The sequence below is a fragment of the Vulpes lagopus genome, chromosome 21 (assembly GCF_018345385.1).
Source record: "Vulpes lagopus strain Blue_001 chromosome 21, ASM1834538v1, whole genome shotgun sequence".
In the NCBI taxonomy this organism is placed as follows: domain Eukaryota; kingdom Metazoa; phylum Chordata; class Mammalia; order Carnivora; family Canidae; genus Vulpes; species Vulpes lagopus.
Genome location: NC_054844.1, coordinates 45,480,126 through 45,493,244, shown reverse-complemented (window position 1 = coordinate 45,493,244; position 13,119 = coordinate 45,480,126). Strand labels below are relative to the sequence as shown.

Sequence of the window (13,119 nt, the reverse complement as noted above, 5' to 3'; positions counted from 1 at the left end):
AGCTGGAGAAGCAGGCTTCCTGCTAAGTAAGGAGCCAATGGAAGGCTTGATCCCAGGATCCTGAGACCAGGATCAGAGCCAAAAGTAGACACGTAATTGACTGAGCCATCACTCAAAGTATTCCTTTTTATATATTTCAGGTCTGGTTTAGTGGTCATGAACTCCTTTAGTCTTTGTCTGTCTGGGGAAATCTTTATGTCTCCCTCTATTCTGAATGACAGTCTTACTGGGTAGAGTACTCTTGGCTGCATATTTTCCCCATGCAGCACATTGATATTTCATGCTACCTTCTTCTGGCCTGCCAAGTTTCTGTGGAGAGATCTGCTGCTAACCTTCTTTGTCTTCCCTTGTCTGTTAGGGACTGCTTTTCCCTTGTTCTTTCAAGATTCTTTCCTTATCTCTGTATTTTGCAAATTTTACTATGATAATTCTTGGTGTTGGCCTGCTTTTGTTGGACTTGGATGTAGTTCTTTCCACAGATTAGGGAATTTTTCACCTATAATTTTCTCCAGTAAGCCTTCTGCCCCCTTTTACCTCTCTTCTCTTATAGTCTATGATACCAAAGTTATGTTTTATGGAGTCACTGACTTCCCTAAGTCTACTTTTGTGATCCTAGATTTTTCTTTCCCCCTTTCATGCAGCTTCATTATTTTCCATAATTTAATCTTCTATTTCACTTATTCATTCTTCTGATTCTCCATATTTGTTATCATTACATCCAGTTGGTGTTGAATGTCAGTTATTGCATTTTTCATTTCAATCTAATTTGGTTTTAACTCTTTTATCTCTATGGTAAGGGATTCCCAGGTATCTTCTAAGCTTTTATTGTGCCCAGGTAGTATCCTTATGATTGTAGCTTTAAATTCTGGATGAGGCCTATTCTTGTATCTGTTTTAAACTCTGTGACCTTTTCTTGTTCTTTCTTCTGGGATGAATTCCTCCATATTGGCATTTTTGTCTAGATCTCTGTATTCTTTTCTGTGTTAGGAAAACCTGCTATGTTTCCTACTCCTGAGAGCAATGGCTTTCTGAAGATGAGGTCATCATATGATGTCTGGGACCTGGTGCTTCAGGAAATGTTTCTGGTGTATGCTACATGCACATTGCTACTGTGTTTTGGCTGCTCTATCCCTCAGATCAGTCTTATGCAGAGTGTGTCCTTGCCTTCAATGAGGAGTGTTTGGACCTTGGCAAGAGTGCGGTGAATTTTAACTAGATATGCTCTAGCCTGCTTGTTAAGAGAGACCTCATGCTATTTCCACTAGAACTGAAGCTTTATAGTACTCGATGGTCAGTAGACATGGTGTGTATGGGAGTTTGTGCCGGTCTTCTGGGTGAGGGGGCCACTGAACTGGTTCTCAGGCAGACTTGTGTGAGAAAAGCAACACCTGCAAAGCACCAGGAAGGGGGTTTGGTGTGAGCAGTTTAGGCTGCTGTTATTGATGTTGTCCTGCTTACTGAAGTTTATGCTGAGGGGCAGTGGAGCTTGCCAGTTCCTTTGTCCCCCCAGGGAGGCAATGCCACCTCCCCTCAGTGCACTCCAAAAGGGGGAAAGGTCGTTCCTGGTATGTCCCAGATGATCCTCAGATCATGAATTTGCCTCCGTGCTATCTGCCCACCTTCTCTACAGGAGCACTGCCGTGCCCTCAGGGCTCTATACTAACCACACTATGGAACTCTAAGCTCCAGTCTTTGAGCTCTACTGGTAACAAAACTCACAAAAGTCAGCTCCTCCTGTTTTCCCAGTCAATGGCTTTGGGGAAGTGTTCTTTTTATGCTTATGCAATCTCATAATCTCAACCAATCTCCCTCTCTGTCTCTGTCTCCCAATCTCTCTCTCTCTCTCTCTCTCTCTCTCTCTCTCTCTCTCTCCTTCACTTCTCTCCATGACCAGGGCTCTCTACCTCCATATGATTGTGATCCACTTCTCTCCAAAATCATATCTCTGCACCTCCTACCTTACACAATGTGGCCTCTTCTGTTCCTCGAGTTGTGCAACTTGTTCAACGAGCTATTAGATCAAGTCCTAGGGTATTCAGAATGACCTGATATTTTCATAGGTGTGCAGGGGATGAGGCAAGCCTAGACCCCTCCTCCTACTCCTTCATCATAGCTCATTCCTTCCTATCACTAATGGTGACAACTTTTAATGACTGCCATTTCTAGTTATCAAATTTCTCTAATAACCTTGTTTTCCTTTATATAAGATAATATTTTTAATCTAGTACTTGAAATAATCCTCACATTCATCATGTTTTCCTTTCTTTTCATGGCTACAGTGATCAAATTTAGAGCCTCTCATCTCAATGAGTATAAATTTTTAAACCCTATATGATTATCTTCTCAGCGTTCATATTTTCAAGTTTCCAGATTTCTGTTTTCTAAAACACTATTTTAATCGTGTCATTCTTTTCTTAAGAAAAAAGATTGTACTTATATATTTTGAGAGACAGTGCAAGTGGGGGTAGAGGGTAAGGAAGAGAGAACCTCAAGCGGACTCCATGGAGAGCTGAGCATAGAGCCTGACATGGGGCCTTATCCCATAATACTGAGAGCATGACCTTAGCCAAAATCAAGAGTTGAATGCCCAACCTGCTGAGCCACCTAGGCATTGCCATGTCATTCTTTTCTAAGAGATTTTGTAAGTTCTCAATTTATACTTAGCAAATTAGGTTTTCTACTACTCTCCAAACTATAACCTCATGAAATTGATGGGCTGCCTCACTTTGCATGCATTCATCTTGCTCTGTCTAGGGTTAGCACGCTGATGTGAATTATCCTCAATTTTCTCTCCTTGAGTCTAGTTCTAAATCCTACCTAAATCTAAAATTCAGTTCATATCTGCCCAAGTTATACAATTGTTTGCTATAGTAGCCAATTTTGGCACTATTTCTTCACATGCTTTTTCAATATAATTATGGTTATACCCATATACTGTAGTATCTAATTATAATTTGATTATTTCATGCCTATTATTTGACATTCCCACTGGATTTTCTGTTGTCTTAAGATGGAATGAATTTCTCTATAAGGCCCTCTAGCATTTACTATAATTAGTGTACATTATGGATGCTCATTCATTGTTTATTGATTGAATGAATTTGTATCTCCTTATTCTAAAATAATATGGAGTAACTTGCAACAAAAATAGTGAAAAATAATTTATCAAAAGTATTGAAAACTCAATTTGTGTCAACATTTTTCTAAATAATTTTACACAGACTGCATTATTTGTTTCTCAAATCAATTTTACCAACTGACCTCTACCACTTATGTACCATTTGTATCATTGTAGAGTTGATTAAATGGAGCAATTTAATATAAAATGGAGGAGCCCAAATTCTAATCCAGGAATTGTGGCTTCAAAGAACTGTTTTAACCAATAAACAACTATTCATGTTTATAATCAGAAAAATAAAAATGACAATATTTTACAAAACTAATGAAAGTATAAACTTTATATAGGTTACTTAGAATCTTTTCTATGGTTTAGTTTCAAATATGCTCCTTGAAGGTATGACAATCAAGGTTGAACAGGAAAGTAGTCTTTGCATTATTTTAATTTTTTTTGTATTCTTGGAGAAAAAAATGTTATACCAACACATCAAGAAAAGCAAAGTTTTCTTAGCATTAAATTCTAAAGATAACTTCATGTGTAGGGCTTATTATCATGGGCAGAATAATATGTTTATGTTATGTGTAAGGGAAGATTTAATATAGTGACATGTGGTAGTAACTTTCCATAAAAGCTAAGGATCTTGCACTAAGAGATTTGCAGAAGATTAAGTTAATTTGGTCATTTAGTATACTCCTAGGGTTTAACTTGATCCGTATATACAATTTGTATTAACTACAGTGGTGTTAATAGTTTACACACTATTTATTTCTAAGAGTTAAGTTTTTCAGAGCTGGAAAGATAGATTCTGTTTTATTTTTTTAAGATTTTATTTATTTATTCATGAGAGACACACAGAGAGAGGCAGAGACACAGGCAGAGGCAGAAGCAGGCTCCATGCAGGGAACCCGTTGTTGGACTCGATCCCGCGTCTCCAGGATCATGTCCTGGGCAGAAGACAGACTCCAAACCACTGAGCCACCCAGGCATCCCTAGATTCTGTTTTCTAAAGAGGACCTGAATTGATGATATTTAAACTTTTTCCATTACTTATTTTAAATTTCATCAATTAAAAATTTTTATTACTTAAAAATCACTCCAAGATTCATCCTTTTTCCCATTTTTTTAACTACTACACTAGCTATGCAAGTTTGAAGGCTTTCTTCCCCAAACTAAATCCCATCAGAGGTGAAAGCATCATATGGATGTTTCTGAAACCAAATAAGCAGAAGAGGTCGTATCCTACTGTATAGCTGAAGAACTTAAGCAAAATTTGTGCTTTGGGAAAAGCTTATTATATGTCTTCATGGGAGTCTGACTTCAGATATTTTCAGGAAAAACAGGTAGAAGTTTTTTCATTAGTTTTGAATCTGTTACATTCATGTCATAAAAAATGAATGATAAAAAATAATGTAAATGAAAGATAAAATTAATAAATAGTTAATAATTAAATTTGAAACCTGTCTCTGGGGGCACGTGGATGGCTCCATCAGTCAAGCAACTGACTCTTGGATTCTGTTCAGGTCACGACCTTGGGGTCACAAGATTGAGCCCTGCATTGGGCTCTGCACTTGGCATGGAGTCTGCTTAGGGTCTTTCACTCTTCCTCTCCTTTCCCCTCTCCTCCTCACCCCATTCGTGTGTGCCGTCTCTCTTAAATAAATAATTAAATAATAATCTTTAAAAACCTGTCTCTGAAAAAAAAAAAAAAAACCTGTCTCTATTTACGCTACATAACTTCACTTCAGACGAGATCGGGCGCGTTCAGGGTAGTATGGCCGTAGACCATAACTTCACTTCAAAGAAAAAATAATATTTATACAGATATTCAGAAACATTAATGTTTTAATGCAGACTCAATCTATAGTACACATCAAGCAATCCAAGTTTTTCCATTACAAGTTTTTCTTGTAATGTCATGACTTTTCCCATCTTCTTAGGAGCATTCCCAGTATCACCAGCGGCACTTAATGTGCATTCCATGGTGTTATTCGGGGTTTATGGTACTGCACCAAACAGGATGAGAATACTCAAGAACTGCAAGATTTCACTTTTCAGGGTGATAAGCAATTTCCAGGATAGTTGAATGGCTCCCACTGAGATAATAGGGTCACATGGCCTTTTAAGCTGATAAAACTCGAGCTGATAAAACTCAACACAATAGCAACAAGAGGTGGCAAGAAACTTTATCAGTGCACAGTATGACATACAGTGATATAGAGTATGATCCACAGTTACAGTTGGGATTTAATACTGAATCATTGCATCTGCTTACATTCCCCTCCATTTTTTTTTCATTTTTTAAATTTATTTATGATAGTCACAGAGAGAGAGAGAGAGGCAGAGACACAGGCAGAGGGAGAAGCAGGCTCCATGCACCGGGAGCCCGGTGTGGGATCGATCCCGGGTCTCCAGGATCGCGCCCTGGGCCAAAGGCAGGCGCCAAACCGCTGCGCCACCCAGGGATCCCCCCATTCCCCTCCATTTTAAGTGGTGTCACTATAGTCTGCAAGTGTTTGTGTAAGTTTTGATAAATTTTAACATTTTAAAAATGTTATTATATAAATTCCGGGTTAATATGCAGTGTAATATTAGTTCCAGGTGTACAATATAGTGTTCAACACTTCCATACCTCACCCGGTGCTCATCACAACAAATACACTCCTTCATCTCTTATTTAATCACTTATTTAATCCATTCTCCACCCATCTCCATTCTAACTCAGTCAGAGAAAGACAAATACCAAATGATTTCACTCCTGTGGACAAAACAAATGAGCAAAGGAAAAAAATTTAACTTTTTACAGTATATTTGTGTATCTTTAACAATAGCAAATGATAAAATAGACACGTCTACATATATTTTATGCATTCATCATGTACCTAATGTTTTCTTCTTTCTGATATTTCTAGGCTACAGAGTTTGGGATGCCTATTGTGGTTCAATTTGTTAAGCATCCCACCCTTGATTTCACCTCAGGTCATGATCTCAGGGTCTCAAGATCCAGTTATATGTGGGGCTATAACTGCATGTTGGGCATGGAGCCTGCTTGAGGTTGTCTCTCTCTCTCTCCCTGTCTCTCTGACCCTCCCTTCTGATCCCTGCATACATGCACATGCACTCTCTAAAAAGCAACAAAATCCCAAAAAACTTGTTTTCTTTTTCTCTTGTTAATCTGTCTTTTATTATAGAAGATGATTTCAGTCAAGAACCCTGAAAATAGAGGGGAAATTTTCTTTCCTCCCCTACATAATCAAGTTAGAATGATGTCGTATACATTAAACCAATTTTTCATGCATATTTGTTAAACAACAGGTTCACATAATGTATTAGTTTAACTAATATTTTGGCCTACACCCAAACATCATTAAAATAGAATTGCAACAATGTTTGTAATGAAATATGAGTATGTTTATGGCACATTATTCAAATTATTGACTTTTATCATTAATAGACTAATACACTGTTAGTTCAAAATAGCTGCTCTGTTTTAAAAATATCCTTCAGTGCACTCTGCATTATGTAGTCATGTACCTTGAGTAACTTCATGTCACCCAAAGAAACAGTAAAAATATCTTAAAATCTTTGTTCAGATAGGATCTATCATTTTAAGGTCATTAAATAATCCCAAATTTCATTTAACTTAATCTATTTATATATCTTACGTAATTCCTTGATTAAATAGCAACTAAATGTAAGTCTCAAATAATTATATAAAACAGATACTATGCTCATGATTTCAGATCAATGCAGTGAGAAATAAGATGATACAGGTGGGAGGGTGGGATATTGCTTCAGTAGGACATGAAATACAGAATCTGCAATTTCAAAAATAAATCTCACATTTTTCTGTAAGTGAAAATCATGCAAAAAGTTATCTTTATCATCCCTGTATTCTCAGAACCTAAGTTTGAGCCCAACACATAATAAGCACCTAAAAAGTAGTTATTGTGGGGCACCTGGGTGGTGTTTGAGCATCTGCTTTCAGCTCAGGTCATAATCACAGGGTACTTGGGGACCTGGGGGAGCCACCCATAGGGAGCCTGCTTCTCCCTCTGCAAGTGTCTCTGCCTCTCTTTGTGGCTCTCATGAATAAATAAATAAAATATTTTTTAAAAATATAAAAAAGTGTACTTATTGAAAAATGTAATTTAAAATTAATTATTTTATGAGAAATGATAATAATTCTAATCATGATCAAGTTTACTATATCATCATTCAGTAGAAAAATGTGAAACCATAAAGACAAGCCTCACATCTCTTATGGTGTAGAATGATGGAGACCTCAGCCTCAGTCTATATCATCACGGTGAATTCTTAATATTTTCCTTAAGATTGGAGAAACACCCACTGATCACAACTTGGTCTGTTGCCCTTCAGAAATTGATAACCCCTATTACCCTGTTACTAAGTTTCTTCTTGTGAATTTACAAAATATTAGAAAAGTGTAAATGATTCTAGGAGCACTTGGGTGGCCAGTAGTTGAGCGTCTGCCTTCAGCCCAGGTCATGACCCCGGGTCCTGGATCGAGTCCCACATCGGGTCCCCACAGGAGCCTGCTTCTCCCTCTGCCTGTGTGTCTCTCTCTCTTGATGTCTCTCATGAAGGAATAAGTAAAATCCCAAAAGAGAAAATTTACATGATTCTATATGTTTTTCTGTTCTAATTTCGGGCCACTCTCACCTAAGTATTCTATTCTAAACTGTGTACTACTTTGGGCTGCAGTTTAGTGCCCGTGTCCTGAGAACGCCGGTCACCATAGTACCTTCTGTTTATTCATTCATCTAATCCCCCTGAGTCCATTGTGAATGGAGCAGATAAAATTAGGCCTAGCCTGAATAACATCACTAAGATCACATCATTCTGTCCACTAAGCTTGGAAAGACAATATGTTAGCCTTGTTTCAACTATAGCTTATTTCATTTTAAGTATCAACATAATACTTTTTATAAATGACGGCAGCTAGGGCATGCTAGACCTCAGATCCTTAGAGAAATTTGGGCTGATGAGCAGAAATGGGCTAATACCCCTTTTATAAGCACAATAGAGGAGCTCTTGGAATTATTTTTTATGATCAATATTTTTGGTATTTGGTTAGAAACATAAAATGACAGAAGAGAAACAGATTGCAAAGGCTTTTGAATGATCCCAAGCGTTTATGTTTAAATAGATCAAGGAAACAGCATTGACTAAACCAGGCATATTTACCCTCAAGTAAGTATGTCCTTAACAGTATCTTAGAGCAGTATATATTTTTTTGCTTTTATACTATATTTTTATGCTTTATATAAATATACACAATTGTGCAATATGCTAAATATGAATAAAACTGAACCACACAATTTATATGGAATATATAAATGAAGAAAAGATTTAAACTACTTCAATCTTTTTGACATCTTTGTTTTGTAGAACACAGATATTTTGTGATTGTTAGAACCACATATTCATGGTTTTTTGTGTTCATCTAGATATGCTTAGATACCTTTCAATAATCATGTAAATATCAATTTCAGGACATAAACGGTATTATTTTTGTGCAAGATTCCAAACAATTTAATTCATATATCTTAACACTGAACAGATATTCTTTATGCTTTCGTTTGACACGGTGTGACTTTATACTTAGTAAAGGTTAGATTCCATCATGTAAAGGCAGAAGCCAAAAACATCCATATCTGATAGCCACAAAGAGGTAGACACAGATGATGGAAAGTAAGAATCATACCATGAGGCACTGAGCAGGTAAAAGATTTAAGTAAGTTCATTAACATCTTAAATTAATTGGCTAATCCTCAGAAAATATCATTCCTTATGAAAGCTCTGAAACTGCTGAAGGATAGAGAAAACAACGGAGACATTTCAGCGTGTCCAGGCTTTCTAGATAAAGTATGTTTAAAATGAGTGAAATGCAATGGTTTTTGAAATGTGTGTGTGCACGCTTGTGCATATGTCAGTTTCTTCTCTGTCTCATTTTTTGCATCTATTTTCAGCTAAAACAGAGAATAGCATCAGAAACAAGGAAAATCATGAGAAATCACACAAAGGTAACAGAGTTTATTCTTCTCGGGTTGACCGATGACCCAAAGTGGCAGGTTGTACTTTTCATATTTCTCCTTGTCACCTACATGTGCAGTGTGACTGGGAACCTGGTCATTATCTTCCTCACCCTTACGGATCCCCACCTGAAGACTCCAATGTATTTCTTCCTTCGGAACTTCTCATTCCTAGAAATGTCATTCACATCTGCCGCAATTCCCAGATTCCTTGTCACTGTTGTGACGGGAGACAGAACCATTTCCTACAATGATTGTCTGGCTCAGGTATTTTTCGTCATCTTATTGGGGGTGACAGAGTTTTACCTCCTGACCGCCATGTCCTATGACCGCTACGTGGCCATCTGCAAACCTCTGCATTACATGACCATCATGAGCAGCAGAGTCTGCATCCTCCTAGTCTTTAGCTCATGGCTTGCAGGATTCCTGGTCATCTTTCCACCTGTAATTCTGGTGCTGAAGTTGGATTTCTGTGCCTCCAATATAATCGATCATTTTGTCTGTGACTCTTCGCCAATTCTACAGCTTTCTTGCACAAACACTCACTTTCTAGAACTCATGGCATTTGTTTTAGCGGTGGTAACGCTTATGGTCACCTTAACCTTAGTTATGCTCTCCTACACACACATCATCCGCACAATTCTGAGAATTCCTTCCACGAGTCAAAGGAAAAAAGCCTTTTCCACGTGTTCCTCCCACATGATAGTGGTCTCCCTCTCTTATGGCAGCTGCATCTTCATGTACATCAAGCCTTCTGCAAAGGAAAGGGTGAGTTTAAACAAAGGCGTAGCTGTGATCATTACCTCAGTGACTCCTCTCCTCAATCCTTTCATATATACCTTAAGAAACCAGCAGGTGAAGCAAGCCTTCAAGAACATGGTCCACAGAATGGTCTTTTCTTCATATAAATGAATGTCTTTATGCAAAAACGTATACATACCCCTGAAAACAGAGCATTATGGATATCTTTGGATTTTACTACGTAAATTCTTGAAACCCTTCATTTCATTCTTTCTCTTAAACATTAAACATTCTACATCATTAATGTCTCTTTTTCTTATTAGCCGAAAGTCAGGTCTTATCTATTTTAACTTATATAGAAAATGGCCAGTCTTCACCTGTGTAACTAAATTTTACTTTTTTTAATAATAAATTTATTTTTTATTGGTGTTCAATTTGCCAACATACAGAATAACACCCAGTGCTCATCCCGTCAAGTGCCGCCCTCAGTGCCCGTCACCTATTCACCCCCACCCCCCGCCCTCCTCCCCTTCCACCACCTCTATTTCATTTCCCAGAGTTAGGAGACTTCATGTTCTGTCTCCCTTTCTGATATTTCTTACCCATTTCTTCTCCTTCCCTTCTATTCCCTTTCACTAAAATTTATATTCCCCAAATGAATGAGACCATACAATGTTTGTCCTTCTCTGATTGACTTATTTCACTCAGCATAATACCCTCCAGTTCCCTCCACGTTGAAGCAAATATTAGGTATTTGTCATTTCTAATGGCTGAGGAATATTCCATTAAATACATAGACCACAGCTTCTCTATCCATCATCTGTCGATGGACACCGAGGCTCCTTCCACAGTTTGTCTATTGTGGACATTACTGCTAGAAACATCGGGGTGCAGGTGTCCCAGCGTTTCATTGCATCTGAATCTTTGGGGTAAATCCCCAGCAGTGCAATTGCTGGGTCGTAGGGCAGGTCTATTTTTAACTCTTTGAGGAACCTCCACACAGTTTTCCAGAGTGGCTGCACCAGTTCACATTCCCACCAACAATGTAAGATACCTAGGAATAAGCCTAATTAAAGAGGTAAAGGATCTATACCCTAAAAACTATAGATCACTTCTGAAAGAAATTGAGGAAGACACAAAGAGATTGAAAAATATTCCATGCTCATGGATTGGAAGATTTAATATTGTGAAAATGTCAATGTTACCCAGGGCAATTTACACGTTTAATGCAATCCCTATCAAAATGCCATGGACTTTCTTCAGAGAGTTAGAACAAATTATTTTAAGATTTGTGTGGAATCAGAAAAGACCCCAAACAGCCAGGGGAATTTTAAAGAAGAAAACCATAGCGGGGGCATCACAATGCCAGATTTCAGGTTGTACTACAACGCTGTGGTTATCAAGACAGTTTGGTACTGGCACAAAAACAGACACATAGATCGATGGAACAGAATAGAGAATCCAGAAGTGGACCCTGAACTTTATGGTCAACTAATATTCAACAAAGGAGGAAAGACTATCCACTGGAAGAAAGACAGTCTCTTCAATAAATGATGCTGGGAAAATTGGACATCCACATGCAGAAGAATGAAACTAGACCACTCTCTTGCACCAGACACAAAGATAAACTCAAAATGGATGAAAGATCTAAATGTGAGACAAGATTCCATCACAATCCTAGAGGAGAACACAGGCAGCACCCTTTATGAACTCGGCCACAATAACTTCTTGCAAGATATATCCATGAAGTCAAAAGAAACAAAATCAAAAATGAACTATTGGGACTTATCCATAAGGAACTTTTGCACAGCAAAGGATACAGTCAATAAAACTACAAGAGAACCTACAGAAAGGGAGAAGATATTTGCAAATGACACATCAGATAAAGGGCTAGTTTCCAAGATCTCTAAAGAACTTATTAAACTCAACAGCAAAGAAACAAACAATCCAATCATGAAATGGGCAAAAGACATGAAGAAAAATCTCACAGAGGAAGACATGGACATGGCCAACACGCACATGAGACAGTGCTCCATATCACTTGCCATCAGGGAAATACAAATCAAAACCACCATGAGATCCCACCTCACACCAGTGAGAATGGGGAAAATTAACAAGGCAGGAAACCACAAATGTTGGAGAGGATGCGGAGAAAAGGGAAACCTCTTACATTGTTGGTAACTAAATTTTAGATGTCAATAACCTTTATTGTTTCTCATATCAAAGCAAGGTAGTTGATATATTCATACAAAAATCATGTTAAAAGGAAAACTGTAGGCTATAAAGGAAAAATAAGCTATCCTGATAAAATTCATTTTTATAATCGGATTATTTCCATTGTTAAAAATCGGCCTTTTCTACTGACATGAAGAAAAATGACAAACTTAGACTCCGGGATGCAATGAGATGTAGCCTTCAGAGAGAATCTTGGAAATGATGACATATAACTTATTAGCTTTCCTCTATCAGAAAATCTCCATATTGTCTTTATCCTTCCATTGCCCTTTTCACAGCAGGTCGTACCTCCCTCACTCTTACTCAGGAGAATGACGTGCAGGTTAAAACGCGTCCTGGTCAGGTTCCTGTAGTCAGTGAGCCCCTCAGCAGCAATGATCACTAAACCAAATTGTTTGTCCTGGGACAATAGTTAGGAGTCTAACTAGACAGTAAGTGGACTTGATGTTTTATCTTAATTTCTTGCATGGTCTGATATAGATGTTAAAGTGAAGAGCTCACCATCCATAGTTTCTAAGTGGAGACTTTTCTGGTTGCTCATAGACAAGACTGTCTGAGCACTCACCTGTTTCTTATCATTTTACGTTAATGGAATAAGTTACATTTTTTCCAAAGAGATATAACACAATAAAACCACAAAGTGAAAGTTAAATAATTTATTGGATTATAAATTCTTTAATGGAGCAATTTGTAAAGAAACAAAAAAATACAAGTTTGATTTTCCGGGGCTATACCAAGGAAGCAGAAGTGCAAAAGAGAAAATCAGGAATGTGGAAAAGAATATGCAAGTGTCAACTAAATGAATATATAGTATATGTGTGGTATATATGATAGCGATGCAGGAAGACAGGATAGAGAAGGGGGAAAATAAGAAGGTAAAGGAAAGTTGATCCTCTTGATTGACAAAAACTTCCCTGAGGAAATTGATTCTAACATTCACATTGTCAGTAAGATGTGAAAATCCCTATAAAT

General features: G+C 37.7%; 1 protein-coding gene across 1 annotated transcript; it reads left to right on the top strand.

The window, feature by feature from the left end:
* The first annotated feature begins 9,144 nt into the window (after positions 1-9,144).
* On the top strand, positions 9,145-10,083 carry LOC121480325 (olfactory receptor 6C75-like). Its single transcript, XM_041736787.1, has one exon. The coding sequence runs from the start codon at positions 9,145-9,147 to the stop codon at positions 10,081-10,083; it is 939 nt and encodes a 312-aa protein (XP_041592721.1).
* The last annotated feature ends 3,036 nt before the right edge of the window (positions 10,084-13,119 follow it).

Bases quoted from the DNA above. Each gene is read 5' to 3' on its own strand.
- LOC121480325 (XM_041736787.1), top strand. From the start codon at position 9,145: ATGAGAAATCACACAAAGGTAACAGAGTTTATTCTTCTCGGGTTGACC.